Genomic DNA, 16,521 nt, shown 5'->3' on the forward strand with positions numbered 1-16,521 from the left:
CTTTGCAAATGGATTTTTTTTTCTTTTAAAACCAACTTTTTTTTTGCTGGAAATCTATATTTCATATCATTTAATCCCCATTACCACACACACAAAGTGAGAAAAATAAATCAATAGTTAGGAATCAAGATGGCCACCACTCACCTCAGCTCAGAAGTTTTGGCCCGCCCACACACGCAATGAAACGCCCCCCGTGACACACCGATTGGTCAACCATCAGGTCACTCAACTGTAGGATTGGTCAACCATCACGTCACTCAAAGCTATCCCCAGTAGGATGGCCCGCCCACACACACAATGAACCCCCCCCCCCGTGATGCACCGATTGGTCAACCATCACATCACTCAATGCTATGCCCTGTACGATTGGTCAACCATCACGTCACTCAACCCTATCCCATGTATGATTGGTCAACCATCACGTCACTCAACGCTAATGAGCGGAGTTGTCCGTTTTTTGAATGTTTTTTGTATACTGTCCGAACAATTTTTGTCTGACCAAAAAGTAAATACGCCTATGACACTTCCATAATCATAAGCTTTCTTTTGATATAACATATGTGTCGGTACGCTCTATAACTTTTGAGTGTATAGAGGACATACAGACAGACAAGACAGACAGACACAGATCAACCGCTTTATATTTTTACTAGCTGGGGAGCCCCGCGTTGCAAGGGCAATTTTGGGGCGCTTGGTCTCCCTGCCCCTGTGTGTCCCCCCTCTCCCTGTCATGTCCTCTCCCTGTCCTATCCCTCCCTCCCCTCCCCTCCTCTCCCTCCCCTCCTCTCCCTCGCCCACCCCTCCCCCGCTCCCCCACTCCCCTCTGTCCCTCTCTCCGGCCCCTCCCCCTGCCTAGCGCCTGAGGTCCGGAGCTGAGGTCCGCCGCGTATCGCGCGGCTGATGGACGGCCGCTGTGGGCGGGCAGGCGGCGCATGCGCGGTCAGTGCGGGCGGCGCATGCGCGGTCAGTGCGGGCGGCTCGCCCCCCCGCAATTTCCCGAGGCTCGCCCCCCCGCGATTTCCCGAGGCTCTCCCCCCCCGCGATTTCCCGAGGCTCTCCCCCCCGCCCCCCCCCGCGATTTCCCGAGGCTCTCCCCCCCCGCGATTTCCCGAGGCTCTCCCCCCCTCTATTAAATTGTTATTTAATTCCCTAACACATCATTAAAATATTTACCTTAGGTCCCTAACAGACAGAAAGTGTGGGGGGGAAAATTGTGAAAAATCAAGATGGCGGCCACTCACCTCGGTTCAGAAGGATAAGGCCCGCCCACACACGCACCGATTGGTCGACCGGTCAGGTCACCGAAGCATAAGATTGGTCAATCGTCGAGTCACTCGACACTCAACTGTAGGAAGGAACCCGCCGTCCGATTGGTGGACCTCGACGTCACACGGTCGCTAATGAGATGCTAATGAGCGGAACGCTGAACGTTTTTGGGATACCGCGGGCGGGATTTTTGTCTGGCCGAAACGTAAATACGCCTATGACTGGTCCGGAATCGCAAGCTTTCTTTTGAGGCGATGCGCATGTCGGTACACTCTGTAACTTTCAAACGTATAGAGAACGGACAGACAGACATCGGGACAGACAGAAGAGCCGCTTTATATATATAGACTAGCTGGGGAGCCCCGCGTTGCGAGGGCAATTTTGGGGCGCTTGGTCTCCCTGCCCGTGTGCCCCCCCTCTCCCTGTCATGTCCTCTCCCTGTCCTATCCCTCCCTCCCCTCCCCTCCTCTCCCTCCCCTCCTCTCCCTCCCCTCCCCTCCTCTCCCTCCCCTCCCTTGTCTCCCTCCCTCCCTTCCCGTCTCCCTCCCTCCCTTCCCGTCTCCCTCCCTCCCTTCCCGTCTCCCTCCCTCCCTCCCCCCTGTCTCCCTCCCTCCCTCCCCCGTCTCCCTCCCTCCCGCCCCGTCTCCCTCCCTCCCTCCCCCTGTCTCCCTCCCTCCCTCCCCGTCTCCCTCCCTCCCTCCCCCTGTCTCCCTCCCCCCCCTCCCCGTCTCCCTCCCCTCGCCCACCCCCACCCCTCCCCTCCCCCACTCCCCTCTGTCCCTCTCTCCGGCCCCTCCCCCTGCCTAGCGCCTGAGGTCCGGAGCTAAGGTCCCCCGCGTATCGCGCGGCTGATGGACGGCCGCTGTGGGCGGGCGGGCGGCGCATGTGCGGTCAGTGCGGGCGGCGCATGCGCGGTCAGCACGAGCCCCCCGCGATTTCCCGAGGCTTGCCCCCCCCGCGATTTCCCGAGGCTCTCCCCCCGTGATTTCCCGAGGCTCTCCCCCCCGCGATTTCCCGAGGCTCTCCCCCCCCGCGATTTCCCGAGGCTCTCCCCCCCCTCCGCGATTTCCCGAGGCTCTCCCCCCCCTGCGATTTCCCAAGGCTCTTCCCCCCCCCGCGATTTCCTGAGGCTCTCCCCCCCCCGTGATTTCCCGAGGCTCTCCCCCCCCCGCGATTTCCCGAGGCTCTCCCCCCCCCGCGATTTCCCGAGGCTCTCCCCCCCCCCTATTAAATTGTTATTTAATTCCCTAACACATCATTAAAATATTTACCTTAGTTCCCTAACACACAGAAAGTGTGGGGGAAAAAATTGTTAAAAATCAAGATGGCGGCCACTCACCTCGGTTCAGAAGGAGAAGGCCCGCCCACACACGCACCGATTGGTCGACCGGTCAGGTCACCGAAGCGTCGGATTGGTCAATCGTCGAGTCACTCGACACTCAACTGTAGGAAGGAACCCGCCGTCCGATTGGTGGACCTCGACGTCACACGGTCGCTAATGAGATACTAATGAGCGGAATGCTGAACGTTTTTCGGATACCGCGGGCGGGACTTTTGTCCGGCCGAAACGTAAATACGCCTATGACCGGTCCGGAATCGCAAGCTTTCTTTTGAGGCAACGCGCGCGTCGGTACGCTCTGTAACTTTCAAACGTATAGAACACGGACAGACAGACAGACATCGGGACAGACATCGGGACAGACATCGGGACAGACATCGGGACAGACAGACAGAAGAGCCGCTTTATATATATATAGATATAATATAAAGTTAAATTTCAAACCAAAAGAGATTGTTGCATTGTTGTAGAATACATTGACCAGCTCTCATTTGTAGCACTATGTATAATTCTAACCCCAATCATAGGAAGGATATTTATTCATGGCTTTCAAGGGCACAGAGGCAAGCAACCAAGATGATTCCAGCTATCAAGAATCTAATTTTTTTTTTAGAAGGGATTAAGAAAGTTGGGCTGGAACTCTGTGTGAAGACTTTGAAGTGATCTAATTTTAAGTTTTCACGAACGTGAAGGGTTTGATAAGGTTGATCCAGCCAAACTGTTCACTATGGTAAAAAGCTCAGATGCCAGAAGGCAGAAAATAACCATTAGGAACATTGGAGCAAGGGGAAGTTTAGTAGGGAAGATGACTGAAATGAATAACATAAATTGTTTCAAGCGGCAACAGATGTAGTTAGAGGTAGAATGGATTGAAGAAAATAGTAAGAAGGTGAGCTGGTGGAGTTTTCTTCAATGAAAAAGTTTGAGGATTGTTGAGTCTAATGATATTTGACTGAAATTGCTGACGTTGAGTTAGACAATATTTTTCCATGGGAGTGACCAATAGTTCCACTTTAGTAAAAATTCTCAGCTCTAAAAATCTTTGATCCATTCAGCGCACTCCCCCATAACTTTGGCAAGAGTCTGCTGGATGAGCCACAAATTAGGCAGGGACCTGAATATGCTATTTCCTGGCCCTGCATTAGAATTTCCTGTTGGGGTCAGAGCCTCTTGCCTATCCCAAGCCAAGGCCATTGCCATAAGAGAGGGTAGGGGCTGCCTATGTCGGGAGTTTCTGCTTTCCTGGCCCACAAAGGGACTCGGTGTAGGGTGGAAGAGGTTTGTCTGATGTGCCTACCTGCCAAATAATAGAAAGGGGGACCACCTGGAGATACAGGCTGGGATTGTGGCCTGGCCTGTGGAAGAAGTATAATTTCAAACAAAATTTTTCCCTGAGATTTGGTATCTTTCCCTTTCCTCCGAGTCAGCCATTGTTCTGCATCTAACGTGCCCACCATTTACATGTAAATGAAAAAACCTTCATCTGATTCCATGAACTTTGGTGGGGCCAGTGTTGGCGCTCCTCAGTGGACACATTTTGGTACTTGCCAGGCCCCCTTCCCGCAGATTACTGGGGCTCTTGTCTTCTAATAACTATGTTGCTGATGTGTTATCTGGCCTGGTTAATTTAGTAATACGTGCATTTATATCACATCAAATCATTTTGTTTAAACAACTCAAATGCTTATGTATTGAACTATTTATGTTGAGGTTCGGTGACTTTTGTTATGTAGGCAAACTTGTGGTGCTGTTCAGCACATCTCACTGCTGGCCATGAAATATTCTCCAAGTGTTAAATTATAACTTATTTAGAATCATAGAATACTTGCAGCACAGAAGGAGGCCATTCAGCCCGTTGAGCCCGTGCCGGCTCTCTGCAAGCACTTCAGTTAGTCGCACTCACCCGCAGCCCTGCAATTTATTTTTCTAATTTTCTTTTTGAACAAGGGTGTAACATTTACAATTCTCCAGTCTTCTGGCATCACCCCCATATCTAAGGGGGATTAGAAGATTATGGCCCGTACCATTGCAATTTCCACCTTTACTTCCCTCAGCATCCTAGGATGTATCCCATCCGGTCCTGGTAACTTATCTACTTTAAGTACAGCTAGCCTTTCCAGTACATTCTCTTTATTGATTTTTATCCCATCCAATATCTCCACTACCTCCTCTTTCACTCTGACTTTGGCAGCATCTTCTTCCTTGGTAAAGACTGATGCAAAGTACTCATTTAGTGCCTCAACCATGCCCTCTGCCTCCATGCGTAGGTCTCCATTTTGGTCCCTAATTGGCCTCACCCCTCCTCTTACTACCTGTTTACTATTTATATGCCTATAGAAGACTTTTGGATTCACTTTTATGTTAGCTGCCAGTTCTCATACTCTCTCTTTGCCCTTCTTATTTTCTTTTTCATTTTCCCTCTGAACGTTTTATATTCAGCCTGGTTCTCACTTGTATTCTCAATCTGATATCTGTCATACACTCCTTTTTCTGCTTCATCTTACTCTCTATCTCTTTTGTCATCCAGGGAGCTCTGGCTTTGGTTGTCCTACCTTTCCCCCTCGTGGGAATGTACCTCAACTGTACCCGAACCATGTCCTCTTTATAGGCAGCCCATTGTTTGATTACAGTTTTGCCTGCCAATCTTTGATTCCAGTTTACTGGGCCAGATCCATTCTCATCCAACTGAAATTGGCCCTCCTCTAATTAAGTACTTTTTACTCTAGATTGCTCCCTGTCCTTTTCCATAGCTAATCTAAACCTTATGATACTATGATCCAGCAATGCCTCCTTCCTCACTGGGCCAGAAACGTACTGATCAAGAAAGTTCTCCTGAACACACTTAAGAAACTCTTCCCCCTCTCTGCCCTTTACACTATTACTATCCCAGTCTATATTAGGATAATTGAGGTCCCCCATTATCACTACTCTATAGTTCTTGCACCTCTCTGTAATTTCCCTGCAAAGTTGCTCCTCCATATCTATCCGACTAGTTGGTGGCCTATAGAATACACCTAGTAGTGTAATGGCACCTCTATTGTTTCTTAACTCTGACCAGATAGATTCTGTCCTTGACTCCTCCAGGACATCCTCTCTCTCCAGCACTGTAATATTCTCCTTAATCAATACTGCCACCCCACCTCCTTTCTTTCCTGAATATCTTATAACCACGATTATTTAGTACCCAATCCTGCCCTTCTTTGAGCCAGGTCTCCGTTATCGCCACAACATCATATTTCCATGTGGCTATTTGCGCCTGCAACTCACCAACCTTATTTACCATGCTTCGTGCGTTTACACACATGCACTGTAAACCTATCTTAGACTTTCTTGTGTTCTCTCTTAGTCTGACCCCACCTAATACCGTACTATTTCTTACTCTAATGCGAACTGTCTCTCCCAATCCTTTGTACACCTAGAGGGCGATTTTGCCAGCCCCAGGGAGATGAGTATGGAGGTGGGACTGCCGGGAAAATGGCAGAATTTGGGGGCGGGTGCCCATTCCCAGGAGGCGGGTAGCCGTCCTGCGTCGGGTCCTGTCTCCTTGGAGGCGGGAAGGGATTAAAGCCTATTAACTGCCTGTTAACAGGTAGTTAACAGGCAAAAAATAGGATTATCCCCTTTTTGCCCTCACAAGTGCGGGCTTCCCGAAGACTCCAAAACACGCCAGCTCAACAAGGCGCGTACTGGTCTGCGGGGGTCGGGGGGCTACAAGTGAAGGTAAGTGATGGGTGCAAGAGTGTAGAGGTGAGTATCTGAGGTAAGTGCAAAGTGTTTTTAAAAGTATACTTACCTTTGTTTCTTCCTGCAGGCTTCAGTCGGTTTGTATGCGGAGAGTCTCGAACCTCCGTGTTGCAGATGAGAGATGGGAGTTACATTCTCAGATGCAACAACCATCCCATTTCTATAAAAGAAAGAAGGTTGATGAGGTCTTGTATGCAAGACCTCATCAAACTGCAGAGAATGTCACTGTTTGACAGCTTCACAGAGCTGTCAAACGATGACAATTCATCTGTCAAAAATTTTTGACAGATGAAACGTCATACGATGATGTACTCTGCAACCGGCTTTCCCTTAATTGGCCTGCTAAGCCCGCTGGGCAGACTTAACAAGGTCAATCAAGGGAAAAGAGTGTGGGTTGGCCACAAATCGATGAAGGCAGGACATTGACCCGACAAGCATCAGTCCCGCCTCCAACGTGTCCCCATTTACAAAATCGCCCCCCTTGTTTCTCCTTTCTAATGCTACATTCTGGTGCCCATCCCCCTGCCAAATTAGTTTAAACCCTTCCCAACAGCACTAGCAAACACGCTGCCCACCCCCCCCCACCCCGTAAGGATATTTAAGTAAACAAAACCTCTATTGTCATCATTCTGAGATACAAATATTTTTCCTTGCATTAAAAGTTTGGTGGACTTAAATTATTCATCAGCATATTAAACTCATCCTAAGATTTATTGGTGCTCAAAAGAACTATATGTTAATTATAAGTTTAAAGTACAGAGTATACACTTACACACACGTGGGCACTGCAGAGTGTGGGCCCAGCTGGCAAGTGCCACCATTGTAACAGTATCCATCACAAGACAGGCAGCTGGCTGCAATCCTTCCATTTGTGCAACTGTATCAACAAAGTGAGACTAATGTCATTCCAGATCATGCTACAAGAACCATAATTACAGGCACCTGTATGTATTCATTGGAATGCTCTGTTGCACGAGAAATTGCTGACATTGAGTTAGAAAATATTTTTCCATGAGAGTGAACGATAGTTTCACTTTAGTGAAAAATAAATCAATGAAATGCAACTGAATGATCAATTTACTGCTATACATGTACCCACTTACAAGTTTAGTGCTGTTAATTGTTCTGAGACTTTTTACTTCAAATAGTACTTCTCTAAAGATTATTTAATACTACTGCTACACTTTTCCAATGTGATTTCAGTATCCTGATGATAGAGTTTGGATTGTTGAAGCAAGAGGACTAATGTCATGATGTCTGGTGCATGGATATACATATGTTTATATGGACATACATGTGTGTATCAGCTTCATATTGGGAGTATTTCCAAGGCCCCAAAAGGATGGAGGATTTATTTTGAAACCGAACTATGCTCAAGCAGATCAAGTTTGATATTTGAGGTCCAGTTGACCAAATACGTTTTTGAAAATGTCCCTGCTCTTTAGGTATAGCCTACACCTACAGCCTATAGCCGTGCAAAGAGCCATAATGCGTGAAGATTTCCTGTGTGTGCTAAGTGTAGAAAAAGCATAAAGCATAAACATACTTGGAGATTCTCTATACTTAGCGCAGAAGATATCTTCCCAAATGTCATTATCACTTGAATTTAATGTGCTTCTCTGATGATAGTAAAACAAAGCTAAATGTCACAGACAACAACAACCAGACTGCATTAGCACTCCCTATAATAACTTTTCTTATTTTTCAAACGACCAGTCTTCCTTTTCTAAGCTTGCCATTCTTGTCAAAAAGTCAAGCTCTCTCAATCTTAGCCTTCCACGGACTGAGTCATTTTGAGGGAGTTATGCGGAAATAGTTGATTTCTTTATTTTATACTAGAAATTGCCATAAGATCCTATTTATATCTCAAACTTGTGTCAGCTTCTCTGGGGTGACACCATGCCGTATGTTATTATGTGTAAACACATAAAGCATTCATTTATATTTCCTTGTCTAGTATTTTAAGGGAGGCGCTAACCTAACAAAACCTTTACAATAGTAGACAGATGAGGTTCATATTAGTTATTCATATATGCTAATATTGTACAGCGTAATTTCACTACTCTTGTGTTTTACCCAACATGAATTGTAATCAGATTGAGTGGGTCTCAGTGGTGGCAATATAACTGCTTTAATTTCAAATTCTGTAGTTCCATATCACCACTTTCATGTTACCTAATTCAATTCAACATAAAATTAATTGTTCAACAGGGGCATAAATTACTGGACATGAGTTCACACCTACAGAGCATTGTAGCATTTAATCGCAGGAGATTTCACTGTTACACAGCTACAACTGAACTCATTGACACAAGACCTGAATTCCAGAGGTACGGTGGAAGTGACTGCTCTAACATCAAGGTAGCATTCGACCGACTGTGGCACCAAGGAGCACTAGTACAACTGAAATCAATGGGGAATCAAGGGGAAACTCTCCACTGGCTGGAGTCATAACTGGTACAGAATAAGATGGTTGTGGTAGTTGGAGGCTAATTATCTCAGCCTAGGATATCACTGCAAGAGTTCCTCAGGGCAGCATGCTAAGCCCAACTATCTTCAGTTGCTTCATCAATGATTTTCCCTCCATTGTAACATCAAAACTGGGGCTGTTCACTAATGATTGCACAGTGGTCAGCTCCATTGGCAATTACTCAGATAATGAAGCAATCCGTGCCTGCATGCATCAAGACTTGGACAACATCCAGGCTTGGGATGATAAGTGCCAAGCAACATTCACATCACGCAAGTGCCAGGCAATGACCATCTCTAACAAGAGAGAGGCTAACCACCTCCCCTTGACATTCAATGGCGTTACCATCGTCAAATCAACCACCATCAACATCTTGGGTGTCATCATTGACAAGGAACAGAACTGGAACAGCCACATAAATGCCATGGCTACTAGAACAAGTCAGAGGCTGGGTATTCTGTGGTGAGTGACTCACCTTCTGACTCCCCAAAGCCCACCATGTACAATGCACAATCCAGACGTTTGATGGAATGCTCTCCACTTGCCTGGATGGGTGAAGCTACAATAACACTCAAGAATCTCAACACCATCCAGGACAAAGCAGTCTGCTTGACTGGCACTTAATCCACTAGGTTAAACATCCACTCCCTCCACCATCGGTGTACGGTGGCTGCAGTGTGTACTATGTCCAGGTTGCAGTGCAGCAATTCACCAAGACTTCTTCAGTAGCACCTCCCAAACCCCGGTCTCCATCACTTCGAAGGACAAGGGCAGCAGTTGCATGGGAACACCAGTACTTCCAATTTCCCCTTGAAGTCAAACACCATCCTGACTTGGACATATATCTCCATTCCTTCATTGCCCACCACCACCTTATCAAGAACAGTTAGGGACGGGCAATAAATCCGGACCTTGTCAGCAACGTCCACATCCCGAAGACTACATTTTTTTTTTTAAAAGCTAGCACTTGTTGGTAAATTGTATTTACAAGGAAACTTTTTAAAGAATCTACTGGTGTGTAAATGGTGTGAATTCCTTTAAAGAAGCTAGGTGGCGCAGTAGGCTAAAATAGCAATATATGATACTAAGTGGGAAAATAGTCAAAACAGGCACAATATTATCAGAAACCTTTTGGGGATAATTTTTTTAAAATTTGATAAAATTAAAGCAGCATTCCAGCCAAAACATGTAAATTGCCCTAAAGATGAAGGAATGGCAGGCTAATAATCAGAACTAAAAGCTGTTTCAATAGATCAAGCAATTTGCAGAAAATGAGTAGAGGTCACCTGCAGGCCCCCAATACCACTGGCTGGGGTATTGGCTTGCTCATTTTCTTAATAACAATGCTTCTCAATATATAACAGAAGCTTACTTACTTGCAGGCCACCTGTCCTGTCTCTTTGTCCACAATACACTGTCCACCATGGCACACAGTACATTTATCCACTTCACATCTTGGTCCTTCAAACTGTGGTAAGCAGATGCACTGAGCACTGCCATCGCTGTTTATTCTGCAGGTTCCTAAATTCATGCAGTAGTTATAGCACACATCTGGAAAAGAATGAAACATAAATAGTAAATTGAGTTACAGTAATAAATTAATCAACACAAATGATGATAATGTCAACTGTAAGCATTTTCATTGAAAGTAATCCTGTTTTGAGTGCATTTTTTATTAACAATTCAGAGATTGCTATTTTTAGAATACAGATGAGGGGTTTTTCAAATAATAAGGAATAGTGCGTCAGGGCGGAACATAAAAACATTTTAAGTGCTTCTCGTTTAGCAATTACCCTGATTCCACTTAAGTCATTGGCCCAGAAATTCGGGTCTCCACGGGTGAGTACGCACGGGGTACTCACCCGTAAGCCCAATGGAAGTGCCGGTTTCCTGCATGCACGGGAAACCAGCACTTCCGTTCCCCTGAAAGAAGGGGTTCAGAGGTCAAACATGTGCGCAGGAGAGGCTGCGTGTGCGCATCGAACTTAGGTTTGTTTTGCAGGTTTTCCCGGGAGGGTAAGTCTCCAGAAGTTAGACATGTAAAAAGCAGGCGTAAGGCCTGCTTTTTACAAGGTAAGTGGTGAATTAATTAAAATTAAAACATTTTTTCCACAGGTTTATTATTTTTAAATACTTTAAAGCAAGGTAAGTTTATTTTTAGCCCTGTTAGAAAATAAAATTATTTTTTTCAAAAATTTAAATTATTGTTTAAAATAGTTATTTCATGTAATTTATAGTTTATTTAAAAAATGTGATTTAAAAAAAAATTTATTTGAAGATTTAGTGATGTTTTGGGGCCCATAGTATTTATAAGTTTTGACTTATGAATGGGCATTCCCTGCTCTGATTGGCTCTCCAAGGCCCATGTGATCCCAGGGGACGCATCGAACTAACTGCGCCCCTGGGATACACAAGCACTGCGCGCCGGCAGCTGGAACAGGCCCGGGATCGGAATCCCATGCGGGCCCACAGCTCAATGGCCGGCGCGGTAGGTAAGTGCAGGACAGGGGCTTACACCCGTGGGAAGCCCCCGACCCGAATTTCTGGGCCATTGTCTCCACTCAATGGGTTGTGGAGCATTCATGATGCTGAGAGGGTCGCGAATTACTCGTACAGTGAGTTGGTCACACCGCAGGGTAGGGTTGCACAGGCAGAAGGGAAATGGGTGACCACCAGGCGGAACAATAGAAGCAGGCAGGTAGTGCAGGGGACCCCTGTGGCCATCCCCCTTTCAACCAGGTTTGGATACTGTTGGGGGGGATGACTTACCAGGGGAAGGCGGCATCAGCCAACTTCCTGGCACTGGGATGCTCCTGCTGCCCAGGAAGGGAGGAAAAAGAGTGGGAGAGCAATAGTGGTAGGGGATTCTATAGTAAGGGGAACAGATAGGCGTTTCTGTGGCCGTAGACGTGAATCCAGGATGGTTTGTTGCCTCCCTGGTGCCAGGGTCAAGGATGTCACTGAGCGGCTGCAGGGCATATTAGAGGGGGAGGGCGAACAGCCAGAGGTCGTGGTCCACATTGGTACCAACGACATAGGTAAAAAGAGGGATGAGGTCCTGCAGCAAGAATTTAGGGAGCTAGGTAGAAGATTAAAAAGCAGGAACTCAAAGGTTGTAATCTCTGGATTACTCCCGGTGCCACGTGCTAGTGAGTATAGGAATAGGAAGATAGAACAGATGAATGCGTGGCTAAAGGGATGGTGCAGGAGGGAGGGCTTTAGTTTCCTGGATCACTGGGTCTGCTTCTGGGAAAGGTGGGACTTGTACAAGTCGGACGGTTTACACCTGAACCAGAGGGGGACCAATATCCTTGCGGGGAGGTTTGCTAGCACTGTTGGGGGGGGTTTAAACTAACTTGGCAGGGGGATGGGATACAGAGTGGAGCTATAGCAGGGGGTGATTTACAGCCAAATACGGAGGAAAAAACAAGTCAGCTGGGAAGGCAGAGCAAATATGTGAAGGCAAAAGGGAATATGGCAAGGCTGGAAGGCATTTATTTTAATGCAAGGAGTCTTGCAAATAAGGTGGATGAACTGAAGTTGTTGTTGAACACATGGGAGTACGATATTGTTGCTATCACGGAGACATGGTTGAGGGAGGGTCAGGACTGGCAGCTCAATATTCCGGGGTATAGAATCTTCAGGCGGGACAGAGGGGGGTGTAAAAGGGGAGGGGGTGTTGCAATATTAATTAAGGAGTCAATTACTGCTGTAAGGAGGGATGATATATTAGCGGGTTCCTCTAATGAGGCCATATGGGTAGAACTTAAAAACAAAAAGGGGGCAAGCACTTTGCTGGGAGTGTACTATAGGCCCCCAAACAGTCAGGGGGAGATAGAGGAACAGATATGTAGGCAAATCTCAGAAAAGTGCGAAAATAATAGGGTAATAATAGTGGGGGATTTCAACTTCCCCAATATAAATTGGGATAGTCAGAGTGTGAAAGGCTTAGAGGGTGCAGAATTCTTAAAGTGCATCCAGGAGAGCTTTTTGAGCCAACATGTAGAAAGTCCTACAAGAGAGGGGGCGGTACTGGACCTAATTCTAGGGAATGTAGCCGGGCAAGTGGTGGAAGCGTCAGTAGGAGAGCATTTTGGCGACAGTGACCATAATTCGGTGAGATTTAAGGTGGTCATGGAAAAAGACAAAGACGGCCTGGAAATAAGGGTTCTAAATTGGGGGAAGGCCGATTTTAATATGATAAGGCAGGATCTGGCCAAAGTGGACTGGGAGCAGCTACTTATAGGAAAATCCACATCAAAGCAGTGGGAGACTTTCAGAAGGGAAATAGAGAGAGTACAACACCAATATGTTCCCATAAAGGTCAAGGGTGGGACCAACAAGCAAAGGGAACCTTGGATGACAAGGGATATACAAAAATGCATTAGGAAAAAAAGGGGGGCTTTTGGCAGTTACAAAAGACTAAAGACGGAGGAAGCCCTAGAGGAGTATAACAAGTGCAGGGGCATACTTAAAAAAGAAATTAGGAGAGCGAGGAGGGGCCATGAAATAACACTGGCGAGCAAAATAAAGGAAAATCCTAAGATGTTTTATAAGTATATTAAGGGCAAGAGGATAACCAGGGAAAGGGTAGGGCCCATTAGGGACCAAAGTGGCAATCTGTGTGTAGAGCCAGATGATGTAGGCGGGGTTTTAAATGAATTTTTTGCATCTGTGTTCACTATGGAGAAAGACGATGTAGACATAGAAATCGGGCAAGGGGATTGTGCTATACTTGAACATATTAGCATCGAGAGGGAGGAGGTACTAGCGGTTTTAGCAGGCCAAAAAGTGGATAAATCCCCAGGCCCGGACGAGATGTATCCCAGGCTGCTGTGTGAGGCAAAGGAGGAGATTGCAGGGACTCTGACACAAATTTTCAGAACCTCTCTGGCCACAGGGGATGTACCAGAGGACTGGAGAACAGCTAACGTAGTACCATTATCCAAGAAGGGTAGCAGGGATAAACCAGGGAATTACAGGCCAGTGAGCCTAACATCTGTGGTAGGGAAATTATTGGAAAAAATTCTGAGGGACAAAATTGGTCTCCACTTGGAGAGGCAAGGATTAATCGGGGATAGTCAGCATGGCTTTGTCAAGGGTAAATCATGTCTGACCAATCTGATTGAATTTTTCGAGGGGGTGACTAGGTGTGTGGATGAGGGAAATGCTGTGGGTGTGGTATACATGGACTTCAGTAAGGCTTTTGACAAAGTCCCGCATAGGAGACTGGTCAAGAAGGTAAGAGCCCATGGGATCCAGGGTGCCTTGGCACGTTGGATCCTAAACTGGCTGAGTGGCAGGAGGCAGAGGGTGACGGTCGAAGGTTGCTTTTGTGACTGGAAGCCTGTGTCCAGTGGGGTACCTCAGGGATCGGTGCTGGGTCCCTTGCTGTTTGTGATCTACATAAATGATTTGGATGAGAATGTAAAAGGTATGATCAGTAAGTTCGCAGATGACACGAAAATTGGTGGGGTGGTAAATTGCGAGGAGGAAAGCCTCAGGCTACAGGACGATATAAACGGGTTGGTCAGATGGGCGGAAAAGTGGCAAATGGAATTTAACCCTGAAAAGTGCGAGGTGATGCATTTTGGACGGACAAATAAGGCAAGGGAATACACAATGAGTGGTAGGACCCTAGGAAGTACAGAGGGTCAGAGGGACCTTGGTGTACATGTACATAGATCCCTGAAGGCAGCGGAACAGGTAGACAAGGTGGTTAAAAAGACATATGGGATACTTGCCTTCATTAGCCGAGGCATAGAATATAAGAGCAGGGAGGTTATGATGGAGCTGTACAAAACGCTGGTAAGGCCACAGCTGGAGTACTGTGTGCAGTTCTGGTCGCCTCACTATAGGAAGGATGTGATTGCTTTGGAGAGGGTGCAGAGAAGTTTCACCAGGATGTTACCTGGGATGGAGCGCCTCAGCTATGAAGAAAGACTAAACAGGCTGGGGTTGTTTTCCTTGGAGCAAGGAAGGCTGAGGGGGGACCTGATTGAGGTGTACAAAATGATGAGGGGCATAGATAGGGTAGATAAAGAGGAACTTTTCCCCTTAGTAGGGGGGTCAATAACAAGGGGGCATAGATTCAAGGTAAGGGGCAGGAGGTTTAGAGGGGATTTGAGGAGGAACTTTTTCACCCAGAGGGTGGTTGGAGTCTGGAACTCACTGCCTGAAAGGGTGGTAGAGGCAGGAACCCTCACAACATTCAAGAAGCATTTGGATGAGCACTTGAAATGCCATTGCATACAAGGCTATGGACCAAATGCTGGAAAATGGGATTAGATTGGACAGGGCTTGATGGACGGCACAGACACGATGGGCCTCTTTCTGTGCTGTATAACTCTATGACTCACTATTGCTTAGTACAATCATTTTTTAAATTCGTTTTTATGGGATGTGGGCATCGCTGGCAAGGCCAGCATTTATTGCCCACCCCTAGTTGCCCTTGAGAAGGTGCTGGTGAGCCTCCTTCTTGAAACGCTGCAGTCTGTGTGGTGAAGGTACTCCCACAGTGCTGTAAGGTAGGGAGTTCCAGGATTTTGACCCAGCGATGATGAAGGATTGGCGATATACTTCTAAGTCAGGATGGTGTGTGACTTGGAGGGGAACTTGGAGGTAGTGGTGTTCCCATGTGCCTGCTGCCCTTGCACTTCTAGGTGGAAGAGGTCGCGAGTTTGGGAGGTGTTGCCGAAGAAGCCTTGGCAAGTTGCTGCAGTGCATCTTGCAGATGGCACACACTGCAGCCATGGTACGCCGGTGGTGAAGGGAGTGAATGTTTAAGGTGGTGGATGGGGTGCCAATCAAGCGGGCTGCTTTGTCCTGGATGGTGTCGAGCTACTTGAGTGTAGTTGGAGTTGCACTCATCCAGGCAAGTGGAGAGTATTCCATCACACTCCTTACTTGTGCCTTGTAGATGGTGGAAAGGCTTTGGGGATCAGGAGGTGAGGCACTCACCGCAGAATACCTAGCCTCTGACCTGCTCTTGTTGCCACAGTATTTATGTGGCTGGTCCAGTTAAGTTTCTGGTCAATGGTGACCCCCCAGGATGTTGATGGTGGGGGATTTGGCCATGGTAATACCGTTAAATGTCATGGGGAGGTGGTTAAACTCTCGCTTGTTGGAGATAGTCATTGCTTGGCACTTCTGTGGTGCGAATGTTACCTGCCACTTATCAGCCCAATCCTGAATGTCATCCAGGTCTTGTTGCATGTGGGCATGGACTGCTTCATTATCTGAGGAGTTGTGAATGGCGCTGAACACAGTGCAGTCATCAGCGAACATCCCCATTTCTGACCTTATGTTGGACGGAAGGTCATTGATGAAGCAGCTGAAGATAGTTGGGCCTAGGACACTGCCCTGCAGCGATGTCCTGGGGCTGTGATAATTGACCTTCAACCACCAGAACCATCTTCCTTTGTGCTAGGTATGACTCCAGCCAGTGGAGTATTTTCCCCCCGATTCCCATTGACTTCAATTTTACTAGGGCTCCTTGATGCCACACTCAGTCAAATGCTGCCATGATGTCAAGGGCAGTCACTCTCACCTCACCTCTGGAATTCAGCTCCTTTGTCCATGTTTGGACCAAGGCTGTAATGAAGTCGGGTTGCCGAGTTGTCTTGGCGGAACCCAAACTGGGCACCCGTGAGCAGGTTATTGGTGAGAAAGTGCTGCTTGATAGCACTTTCGATGACACCTT

The 16,521-nt window shown here is 47.1% G+C and overlaps 1 protein-coding gene across 1 annotated transcript in view; it reads right to left on the reverse strand.

Moving 5' to 3' along the window:
- LOC147120556 (low-density lipoprotein receptor-related protein 1-like) overlaps positions 1-16,521 on the reverse strand; it is a 2,135,446-nt gene that overhangs the window by 61,721 nt on the left and 2,057,204 nt on the right. The window contains exons 84-85 of the mRNA XM_085986655.1: positions 10,196-10,370; positions 7,122-7,226 (exon numbers count right to left, since the gene is read on the reverse strand). Of these exons, the coding sequence (XP_085842781.1) occupies positions 7,122-7,226; positions 10,196-10,370 (280 nt within the window). The remainder of the gene's footprint in view (positions 1-7,121; positions 7,227-10,195; positions 10,371-16,521) is intronic.

Source organism: Somniosus microcephalus, chromosome 4 (genome assembly GCF_052327205.1).
Source record: "Somniosus microcephalus isolate GS21.2 chromosome 4, FLI_Smic_1.0, whole genome shotgun sequence".
Lineage (NCBI taxonomy): Eukaryota > Metazoa > Chordata > Chondrichthyes > Squaliformes > Somniosidae > Somniosus > Somniosus microcephalus.